The following is a 12,262-nucleotide window of genomic DNA, read 5'->3' as shown; positions in this document are numbered from 1 at the left end:
GCACATACCATTCACACTCACATTCATACTTATGGACAATTTGGAGTCACCAATTAACCTAATTGTGGGGGAAACCGGAGTACCTGGAGAAAACCCACGCATGCACGGAACATGCAAACTCCACTCGCCATGCAGCCTTTAAAGGTCACGGAAATCAGGGATGTTACAGGGCCAGGGAAAAATAGAACACACTTATTTTCACTACTCTAAGATAAGAGTTGTGATGAGAGCATTCCAGGATCCCAAGGACAAGGTCCATAAAATCCCAAGCAGGTTGTATGGCCTGGGAACCCATCTTGGCGCAGTCAGTCTACCAAATTACCAAATTGGCTCCTCGCCGTGGTGTACTGGACCAAATTACCACTGCCACACTGCGCCACCTTGCCCCCTCAATTTCATAATAAATTAAAGGGGGAAGTTTAACAAACATGATAAAGCAGTATCTGTCCCAAGGTTAGTTTTAACATTGATGTCTGTTAAAAGTAGAACATTTTGTAACATTGTCTTATTGTTGTATGAGCAACAAGTGGTTGCTTTAGTAAATACCACCTGCTTTGGGATGTGATTGTGATTTCCAAGTGTCCCTGAATGAGTTATGTGATGCACTATTTTAGAAAAAGCTTGAGCAGCGCTGACAGAAGTTTGCTAGTTTTGATCCTGCTTTTCAGTATGAAGTGTCCATTATCTGACTGGAATAATTCCATGGTGTCCCAACTCTAAAAGAACCACTACCCCCGTCTTAATAGTATCTCAAATATCCAAGTATCCAAGCTGTAGGATCAATAAATAATAACTTGACTTTTAGTTGCTCATTTGGATTCAGACCTTGCTTACATGAAAATCAACACGCCTTCATCTCTCCCAAGTAGCAAAGAGGTAGTAGAGGTGTGAGAGGGTTTAACACAGCCGAGTGTAATCTTAACCAATCAAATGAACGCCTCTCATTGCCTTTAAACGTCATTCGCCTGGTCATTAGCTGGTCATCGGATTCGGGATCCAACACATATGGCTGTATGTTAAAAGTGGACAATTAAAAAGATAAATCACTGTTTATTATCAACTCCTATAAAGTTGGGTTCGCAGCTAGCGGCCCAAACCGTGCCTGGGGGCGAGCCATGGGTGTAATACATAAAAAAATGAAAAACGTTTTCACAGGAGGCACAAAATCCAAATAGGTGCAGATTTTGAAATATCTAGAAAGCTTACTGTGAGGGTTATTGTGTGCAGCTGCTCTATAGGAGTCCACAACGCAATACAAACGGCTGAAAAAAGTCACCATTAAAATAATTTAACTACACAAATAAAATGGGCTGCACGGTGGACTGTAGTGTAGTGAGGACATAGGCCACACAGCTAGGAGACCCGGTTTCAATCCCCCGCTTGGGCATCTCTGTGTGGACTTTGCATGTTCCCCCCCATGTGTGGGTGGGTTTTCTCCGGGTACTCCAGTTTCGGTATGAATGTGAGTGTGGTGTGAATGGTTGTTTGTCTATACCTGCCCTGTGATTGGCGGGCGACCAGTCCAGGCTGTATCCCGCCTCTCGCCCGAAGACAGCTGGGATAGGTTGTGACCCTTGAGGATTTAAGCGGTACAGAAAATGGATGGATGGACGATTAAAATGGTGGCCTCTTTAAGGTGTTATTTTCTATTTCTTTGTTTCCTGTAATCTTCTACAATTGTTAATTAGTATTTTCTTTATTTACAAAATCAATTAATATCAAACAATATCAAATATCAAACTATGAAATAGGTTTTCTTGTGAATGTGCATGTTGGATTGTTACGTTTGCATTCGGCGTGGGAACTTTCAGTGGTCAGCTTGACTTCGAGCACCGTGTTCCTGAAATTTTCCACTCGTGGTGACGGCAGTGAACACAACGCGGGCGGCGAGGACAAACAATGGAGAGAAGTGCTGGAGCGCAGTCTCTCGAAGAGGTGGCAGATGTGAAGAGGAGACACAGGAGGAACACGGCACGGCTCATTGCAACGTTCAACTGAGAGGTGAGTCAATGTCGGCTGGGAAGACATTCCATCGACCTTTTTGTTGTTTTGGTTTGACAGGTATATATGAATGATGGATGGAACGTGGTCACTTTGGAGGCTTTGGTTTTCCGCTATAGCCGCTATCATGGACTCGGGGAGCTTTTCACTGTAGCCCGGCGTCAAAAACGTTATAGGCATGAGCTTTAAATAAGTGTTCAGTTCCGACCATTATTTGGTTGTGAAATGTACAATTCACAATAACTACAACCATGACTTTTCTCATTGTATTTAATGAATTCAACTCAGTAGCCACATCATTTAACACACCTGCTCACTCACGAGTCAAATTGGGCACATGTAGACAAAGAACCATTCAACCAATTCCCCACTCGGGCATCTCTGCGTGGAATCTGCATGTTCTCCCTGTGCGTTTGTGGGTTTTCTCAGCGTACTCCGGTTTCCTCCCACATTACAAAAACATTCATGTTAGCTTAATTGGTGATTCCAAATTGTCCATAGGTATGAATTTTAGTGTGATTGGTTGTTTGTCTATATATGCCCTGTGATTGGTTGTTTGTCAATATTGGATAGCAGTCCGGATACTGGCCCATGAAACAGTCTTGTGTGAAATGCCAAATATTTTTCTTTTGCTGGTAGGGAATCAGGAACTCCAACCACTTGTGCCTAATGCGCCTTTAGGAATTTTAAACAAATGTAACTTTCCCTTACACCCAAAGAAACACTTCCTGCTAGCCACTGCTAACAACATAAATACAGAAGCTTGGCGGAGGGCAGAGGGCATGTCTGGCCTACAGCGCACGCTCATATAAGGATGCCTGCCCATCTGTGACATCACACAGAACATTTAGAACCATCCCAAATTTATTATAAGGCTCATTTCCAAATGCAAACCTCATTATCTGAAACTGTGACATCGTTTAACATGACAATACCACATTCTATATATGTAGGTCAGAAAAGTGGAAAAAACACAATAGGTCCACTTTAAAATTTATTGACAAACAATATTAGTACTGTTACAGCCAATGAGTGGGAAGTATGATGACCTTCATTTGTTCAGTCTTAATGAAAGGGACACATTTATAAAATATTTTTGCATTTATACATTTATCATAAATGTCTGTATCTGCACATTGTAAACTTTTTGGTCTTTGTGTTTTTCTATATGTTTGCAGTTTTCGTGCTTGGTAAGCATGGCAGTAAATGTGGCTGGACTCGTGGCTGTGGCTGCCTTTTATGTCGTCGTCCTGCTAACTGGCATCTTGGCGTCACGCAAATCTAAGAAAGTGGAGAAGAAATGCACTGGCAAAAAGAACGAAGTCTCCATTATCGGAGGCCGCAACATCAATGTCTTACTAGGAGTTTTTACCATGACAGGTTAGCTATTTTTCTTCTTGTATGTGTCATTTACTGATTCTTTCACCCTTCTGTTTGTTTCTGCTGTGTGTTTAATTATCAATGAGTCACCAGAAAGAAAAAAGTCAAACTTGAATTTACATTTACATTCACAATAGTAGTCAGTGAACAGTTTGGAAAGCAGTGTAGATTTACTGTCCTCTGAAAATACCATATATTATTGTCCTTTGAGAAGATACATTGGTTGAATGGCTGAAATGTGAGGGATGTCTTCACTTTTCTCAAAATTTCTGGACTATGGGCATGCTATGTCACCTTCAGGTAAACATAGACAGAGACAGATAAAACCAAATCAGTCAATGCATTTTTTCACAATACTGATTTTGGCTGGTGACTTACAACTGAATAATGATAGCTATTTGAGCTATTTTGTTAAACAATAATTAAATCCTAGTCTTACAGATCACTTACACATACACAGTACATGTATAATTGAATAATAAAAAAATAGTCACTTCTGATCAATCCATGTCAATTTCAGTCATAAATAATGTACCGATTTAAGCCCCACCCATTACCGCCCTACAGAAAAACAATGCCCACTTTCGGTTTATGCCCCATGAATTCCGAGTACGGATCTGGATACAGAAATGTAGCCAAATAGTATCAGAGGATCACAGTTGTGGAACACACTGCCACCACATGTTAGAAATTACCCAGCTTCCAAGAAAACATGAAAATGGTGGGTAATGGGTAATGTCCACTCCAAGCTGATGTCTATTGATAATGCCTGACACACTGTTTTATGTTTATTGTGTTTATTTGTGATTTCTTTCAGCGACATGGGTTGGTGGAGGTTATATTATGGGGACTGCTGAGGCTGTTTATAATCCCTCTCAAGGTCTCGTCTGGGCTTTTGGGCCTGTTGCATTTCTTTTGAATTTTGTTTTAGGTAAGTTAAAAAACCATTTAATGATCCCCTACAGGCGAAAGAAGTTCTGAATTTGTTGTGTTAAACAAGTGCCCTGTGTGTTTGCTGCAAGTTGACAGGAGATGTGAAGTCATGCATTTAATGTCTCAAGTAACGGAATCGAGTCAGTGGTTATTTGTGGGTCAGCAACAAAGTCTGGTCATTCATTTACATGTTCCGTTGTCCTTGGCATGATGGTAGTTCTCCTAGTTTGTATCTATTTTACAAGATGATGCCATGGTTCTTGTTAAGATTTTACACACGGTTAGGGCTTGGCGATATCGACATTTAAAAAAATATCTATTTACTTTAAGCATGATATCAACCATATCGTTGATATCGATATAGACTGGATTTGAGCTGTATCTCCCTCATGCCTGCATGAAGGAGGGAAGAGGGGTGAAGCAGAGGAGGCTCAGTTGAAGCCAACAGGCTAATGATACTGCAGTGGAAGAAGTCTGCAAGGAATAAGTAGTAACTCGGTAATATGGTAATGGTGATGATAGTGGTTTAATTTTATTTCATCATACATCAGGTTACAATGGAATGCATCACATAAATCAATTATATGGGGGTACTTCGAATCTAGAGCATTAAAAAAATAGTTTTCACCTCCTTAAAACTTGGCACAAACTCCAATATGAGGAATGTGTGCGATGTCTACCGCACTGATGCATTCCTCATGAAAGCAAAAGCAGCCTTATCATGTTGCTAATACATGGTCCCCGATGCAACAGTGGGGAAAAAAGAAGAAGAAACGATGGACGTGCGATGTCCAGAGACATTTTGAAGTCATAATTATTTAACACAAGCTCTGCCACAAATGTACAAGGAAGTTAAACAGACAGCTGCCAAGCCTGATGCAGTTGACACGTTGGTATTCCTGCCACAAAATAAGGACATGCTTGTGTCTTGTGACCTAAAAGTCCATATTTATTCAAAGTATATTGGAGTTGCTAACATTTTAAAATGTCCTCATAAACCAGGCACTCCTTCGTATTTTGTTCATTTGTTATTGGCTGAGGATTTGAGAATATAACATTAAATTATTTTTTCTATGGAATACAGCATTCAACAGAATACAACATTATAATAATATTTATAGGTCATAATAGGTCCCCTTTAATGTGTTGACAGACGTAATTTTGGACCTTTGAACCTCATTTTAACTGTTTTGTCTTGACGTGAGCCTTGACTTGACTTGTAAAATAGCAACTTTCTCCCACCTAACTGTTGACAGGCATGGATCGTGGATAAACATAATATAAAATAGAATTGAACAATGTTGATTAGTATTTTGTTCCTGTGCATTGCACTATTTTTAGTGTAAAATAATGTACCTCCACAGATGGATGACTTTCCAATTTGTCTCATCTTGAATCACATGTATGTAACTTGAATTATCACTGCACATAGATGACTCCTTAAGTGTTTTTGTTCAATGAGAATCATAAAATGTATTTCATTGCCCTGTTCTTTTTAAAATCTTTTTCAAGGAGGATTATTTTTGGCAAAACCAATGAGGTCAAAATGCTACGTGACGATGTTGGACCCATTCCAGCACCGCTACGGCCAAATGTTCACGACCGCAATCTTAGTTCCTGCTTTGATCAGTGATATTTTGTGGGTTGCCACCATCCTCGCTGCTCTAGGTTAGTAACTTTATTTTAATTCTTGCTTATCTTTGCATGTGAAAAGACTGACTTTATTTAGGTGTGATCGAGATGTTCATGGAAACCTTTGAAATCATGTCGTATTTTGCATCATCAAGGTAACTTCCAGCATCATCTGACAGCAGGGGTGTTCATCCTTTCTTTCCCCCCAAGAACCTCCTTACTACTCACAATCGTTAAGCATATTTAAAAAAAGCCATATGAATTATTAATTAATTATAACGTTTTTGCCTAAAGACTTCACTTTTAAACAAATTCGAAATTTCAAGATCAAGATTACAGAAAAGGAAGAGTCCAAATGAGCCCACTGTTTTAAAAATGTACTAACTTGGTTCAACTTAAAAGTAATGATAACATTATTATTATTAGTTACTGACGTTTATTAAGCTAACTGGCTGGCAGAAATGTGAACAATTAAGGCTAGGTTTCATGGATTAAGTTTTCAGCACCTGACCATTTGGCCTTTCGTCAAGAGCCAGTTTGGCCTTTGGGTCTCTGGACTTCAATATTTGTTTTGTGTGCTATTAGATTAGCAGCAGGAGTCGTGCGCTTGGTGTGTTTACTAACCCAAATGTAAGTGAGAGTAATTGACTCACAATGTTTGCTTAATTGGTCTTGTGGTTCCTATTTACACTTAGTAGTCCCCACGCAAAATTATAATGTGGCCTCTCCTACTTCCCCCAAACTTTTTTTCTGATCACCCTCCCTCTGTAGAAACTAAAATCTGACTAAGAATGACACTATTTTAAACTCATTCAGACATCAGATCTCATGTCTGTCAAGTATTAAGTAGAAGCAGAAGAAAAATTAATGTTAAGGGTAATGTAGTTGAAGTAGTGACATCACCGGTAGGAGACAGAGCAGCTTGACATAAAATGTCAAACTGTTGACAATAGAAGACGTAAACTAAACATGTCTCTTGATTGAATAACATTTAGCATTTGAATAGAAGAATCAACACTTTTCTCTGTGTGGTGATGAACAAGGTATGATGAACAATATTGCGATACTCATTATTAGTCACACCCTAATATAAATGACTGAAGTGGCTATTTGAACAATTAAACTTGCTTTTACCTTTTTATTGAAGACTTGTATAGTGAACAAGGTGCTAAGTGGAGGGAGGGGACAGAAGAACCACACGGATGCTGTGTCATTCTAGGTGTTTAACCTAACTAATCAGCCCAGGGTGCACAGTGCTTATGATGAGGAAGAAAGGAGACAGAAAAGGAGTTGCACATCGTTCTGTGTTCATTCTATGAACATATATGTATATACCACACGTATGCATGATTTAAAGGCTGGAATCTGTTCATTTGGTCCCAACTCTAAAATAATTTTGGTCAAAAAATGATATATCACTGCACCTTCACTGAGAAATTGCATTGTACCACATAGTTCAGGCCATGATTATAATAATATATTTGATACATATCCTCCAGACTAGTCTAATTAACCAACCATACATAAAATGTTTTTAATACTGTACAGTCTTTGAACATTGCATGTGATTTCCAGGAGGAACGATGAGCATCATCCTGGAACTACCATTGGTAATCTCCATCCTGATCTCTGCAGCTGTCTCCATCTTCTACACTGTTTTAGGAGGCCTCTATGCAGTGGCATACACTGATATTATCCAACTGATCTTCATGTTTGTCAGTCTGGTGAGCCATTTCTAAAATTAGTGAGAATGTCAAGGCCGTGTTTGTTTTTGCTACTTTGTTGCTATTACTAACGACTTAGTTTGTTTTCTGTTTCAGTGGGTCTGTATTCCCTTTATTATTACCAGTCCTGCGGTTGGTGGCATCTCACAAGCAGTTTATTTCAACCAATCACACAGCCAGTCATGGGTGGGAGTGCTGCGGCTCGAGGATGCAGGACGATGGACAGATAATTTCTTGATATTGGTCAGACATTTTTGCTCATCAGTTGACTTGGTCGTTGTTATTTGTTTGTTGAAAACATCATTTCTGGCCCTTTATAAACACATTGCATAAACAACACACAGAAAACACCGTCATTAGTCACATTTAATACAAGGAACATACTGTAGGTCTGTGTTTTTGCAGCCATCAGTGTATGTTTTGTATACGTATGTTCAAGACAGCATGCATCCACATAATTAGAATGAAATCAACATATTAACACAGCGTAACACATACTTTAGATTTACATGCAGTCCAAAAAAATAAAGGCATGCCAAAGGTTTTGGCTGTAGCGGTATAAATTAGGCTGATTTGTTTGAATTCCATCCACATTGGCATCTTTGGCATGACTTTGTCAATCGTCTGCTCAAAACCTTATAACCACATTTGGAGCTACCTTTTTTTTCTACTGTGGACATTTTGCTGAGTGGCAGTGTCTCTCCTCCAGTATGTACCCTCTTCAACCTTACTAGCGCCTCAACATGTGTGAAACCAGACCCTGGAGTAGGCACCCTTATCTATAGTCTGGTCTTTATCCATGTTATTAGCGGCGTGTCATCGCATACTATAACTGGAATACTCAATGAATTGCTGTGAACCTTCTTATGTGTGTTGTAGACTATAGGAGGACTGGCATACCAGTGTCTACACCAGAGGATCCTTTCAGCAGCCTCCTCAACAACGGCTCAGGTTACCTGCTTTGCTGCTGCTGGCGTAACTTTTATTATGGGAATCCCGTCAGTCGTCATTGGAGCAGTGGCTGTTTCTGCAGGTACACACTCGGCATTACACACACAGCGGGAGCGTAATGCATGCACGGAACCAGACCGCCCTGGGCTGTAGGGTCATGTTGATTTGTAAGCAGTGTTCATTTTTTCATTTGTACTTTTTTTTTTTCTAAAATATATTTTAGTTTTAATTTAAATTGATTTTGTTAAAGTCGACAAAATTTCACATTTCATAGTCAACTAAATTTCAGCTAATTTTAAAAGCCTTTGCAATGAGAGCAGATCTACTTTTTGTTATGAATTTTTTTGAATAAGAAGCTTTGCAGGCAACACATTTTCTGCACTATAAGGCGCACTTAAAAGCCCATCATTTTCAATGTACCTTTATAGTCCGGTGCGCCATATGTGTGCACCGAGTTCCAAAATCTGTAAAAAGCGCTCTGCTTGATTGACTTGTCAGACTATTTCCCACTGACACGGGTATGTAATACGTACGCTGACAGCGCTGAACCAATCAGAGAACAATACGTAGTACGTACAGTACGTATGCTCGCAACAATAAACCAATCAGAGAACAATACGTAGTACGCACAGTACGTATGCTCGCAGCAATAAACCAATCAGAGGACATGATGCAATATGTACAGTACATAAGCTTAACGTCCGTCATGTCTCCGGGGATGCAATACAACATTTCACCCATCTCTCTGCTACTGTGAAAAACCAAGTGAAGTTATGAATTCGGAGGTCACCATCATTCCAGGATGATTGATGGCCACTGCTGAACATGGGGTTGAAAGTGAAATTGCGAGTGGCGTGAGAGCGATGGATGGAAGATGGCGAACACAGAGGCAGCGCTGGCCGATTTACGCCACGATATATAAATGTATTGACTGCGCCTTATAATCCGGTACGCCTTATGGTGCGGAAAATATCATACAAAGGAGAAGCCATCTTAAAGGTTTCCTTTTATTTGAGCAAAGCTTCTCTAATAAAATTCATAACACCATATATACTTTTTGTCACCATCAATGATCCCCCCCCCCCCCTGTTTCTGTATCTACCTCATCCACTCTGTCTCCTTTCTAAGACTGGAACCAAACAGAATATGGGCTACCCCCACCTTATGAACGCGGGGAGGCAGGGATTATTCTGCCGTTGGTCCTGTCCTACATTGCACCCACCTGGGTGTCAGTGTTGGGCATTGGTTCTATAGCAGCAGCAGTTATGTCTTCCATGGACTCTGTGTTGCTGTCATCAGCATCCATGTTCACACAAAATATTTACAAGACGTCTTTGAGAAAACAGGTGTGTGCGTGTGACTGGCTCAGCAACAAGCGATGCAACACAATATTCATGGCATCTATACCCTCTTCCCACAGGCCTCAGACAAGGAGCTGCAATGGGTCCTCCGTGTTAGCGTGCTGCTGGTGGGCATGGCTGGAACCGGTCTGGCTTTTAACAAGAACAGTGTGCTTGCACTCTGGCTGTTAGCTTCAGATCTACTCTACTGCATTGTGAGCCCGCAGCTCTTCTGTGTGGTGCACCTTCACTTTGTCAACAGCTACGGTGCCATCAGCGCCTACATCGCAGCGCTGCTGCTGCGTGTGCTGAGCGGCGAGCCCGCGCTGGGCATCCCTCCTGTGCTACTCTACCCGGGCTGGAGGGAAGACCAAGGAGTCATCAACCATTATTTTCCCTACAGGACTCTGATTATGCTTATCTCTCTGGTGACTCTGACTCTCGTGTCATGGCTGGCTGAGCTGGCCTTCGCTCGGCACCTCGTTCCACAGTCCTGGGACGTCTTGGGTGTGTTTGACAAGAAAATGGAGGCAGTAGAAGAGGAAATTCCAATGCAAATTTCGAATGAGGAAAATAACCCTCTCCATAGTACATTATAGTCCCATAGTATCTGTCAAACCTCATGTTTTTATGCACACGCTTACATATTTTCTGTATGACACATTTAAAGAATAGCTTCTTTTGTACACAAATAATTGCAAAATTGCCGTTGCATTGTAAGCCTAAACAAAGAGGAAATGTTAAGGCTACTCATGCTGCTCTCATATAATGGGCTGCTTGTGGGGTGTGTACTCCGATGCATACTCAAGCTTGGTACACGATGTGAAGAGATGGGCCTGGGCCCATAATTAATGTAGTCACTCTTACTAACTATTCTGCCAATTGCACAAAAGAAAGACATACACTGCTCGGAGTTATTTAGCTCTTAACTGATGCAGTGAGTTGCTTATTTGTTAAACAACCATGTCCAAAGACACAGGTAGTAGAACAGATTTTCATACTGAAATATGCTTCTACACTGCACTGCTCTTGAGTATGCCTATTGTTGGTCCAGGTTCCAGGCTCCAGGTTCAGTTTGCATGCGATGTGAACCTCCAATCCTCCAGTTTCATCAACCATGACCAACAGGGCTCTGATTAGTCGACTTGTTTATGTCCTGTTTGTGTATGATTTGTGCAGAGGTCCGGGCAGACACTATTCATCAAATTTCTCCAAAGTTGGCATTTCTGCAGAAGGGTCAAATTGTTGGTATGCATCACACATCAAAGATCATCCAAGGAGATTGCTGAAGCTACTAAAATCAGGTTAAGAAATGTCTTAACCTGAATATGAAGTATGAATTAATGAATATTAATTATTTATAAAGGGGATCTAAACATCCCATCGTTGGTACAAGATCTTGGCAAAATATCAATGCTTCTCTGAACAGAAATAAATGACTTGAAGAAGCCTGTGGAAAGGATGCCACAGTGAATGTGTGTAGTAAACAAAGTGTTGTGTAATGGGGACACGGTGAAGCAGTCGAAGTGTTCAGTGTGAATGCACCCAAATGAAGACCACAGGATTCTGACGTTAATAACACCCTTAGCTGTCAATTACAGAAAATACATACTTTTACAGGCTTTATCAATTGATACTTTTCATGCGTTATTGTAAAATCAATCTATGTGTAATAATGTATTCCCTATTCTTATGAAGCTGCTCTTTGCACTCAATAAGAACTGTTGGGTGTTACCCAGCTGAGAAACTTATTTTAATTGTTGACGAGTGTCCTACTTGAGTTTTTCTACTATTTTTTTTGTAATGGGTTGTTTCTGGGGAGCGTGTTTATTCAGAAATAATTCTGACTATTAATAATTGTGTGATTTCCAAACATTAAATATTTAAAACTGTGTACATGTGTCATCATTGGTTTTACATAGATATAATTATTTCTGTGAGGAGCTCCAGTTAAGTCAACGGGCGTACAAAGTAATAACGTTATTTAGACAGCAGAGGGCGCCACAAGAACATGAAAGGTTTCGGACAGTACTCAACTCCATTATGCACTGCAGTTTTAAAGTACTGCATTAGTGAATTTACACATTCACGTTTAATTGTACTGATCGCACAAGTGTAATTAAGGCACAAAATGCTTACATAACCTTTGTTACCTACAAAGGTTTTTTTTAAGCAGGAGTTGAAAGTCCAGCAAAATGACAGGCCTCTGATTAATGATGACTAGCTTCTATTTTAGACCCACGCATGAATCAAACTAAGCAAAGTAACTAGTCACTCAAACATAATGAAGCATTTGCCCTT

General features: G+C 40.2%; 1 protein-coding gene across 1 annotated transcript; it reads left to right on the top strand.

Annotated features, from left to right (window-relative positions):
- The first annotated feature begins 1,579 nt into the window (after window positions 1-1,579).
- Window positions 1,580-11,846, top strand: LOC131131629 (high affinity choline transporter 1-like). The gene is made up of 9 exons (XM_058076489.1): window positions 1,580-2,001; window positions 3,180-3,381; window positions 4,199-4,312; window positions 5,827-5,982; window positions 7,522-7,670; window positions 7,767-7,913; window positions 8,550-8,703; window positions 9,750-9,967; window positions 10,042-11,846. Exons 2-9 carry the CDS (start codon window positions 3,198-3,200, stop codon window positions 10,558-10,560), a joined length of 1,641 nt encoding a protein of 546 aa, XP_057932472.1. The 5' UTR covers window positions 1,580-2,001; window positions 3,180-3,197; the 3' UTR covers window positions 10,561-11,846.
- The last annotated feature ends 416 nt before the right edge of the window (window positions 11,847-12,262 follow it).

The sequence above is a fragment of the Doryrhamphus excisus genome, chromosome 6 (assembly GCF_030265055.1).
Source record: "Doryrhamphus excisus isolate RoL2022-K1 chromosome 6, RoL_Dexc_1.0, whole genome shotgun sequence".
NCBI lineage: Eukaryota > Metazoa > Chordata > Actinopteri > Syngnathiformes > Syngnathidae > Doryrhamphus > Doryrhamphus excisus.
This window is presented reverse-complemented; position numbering and strand designations above follow the sequence as displayed.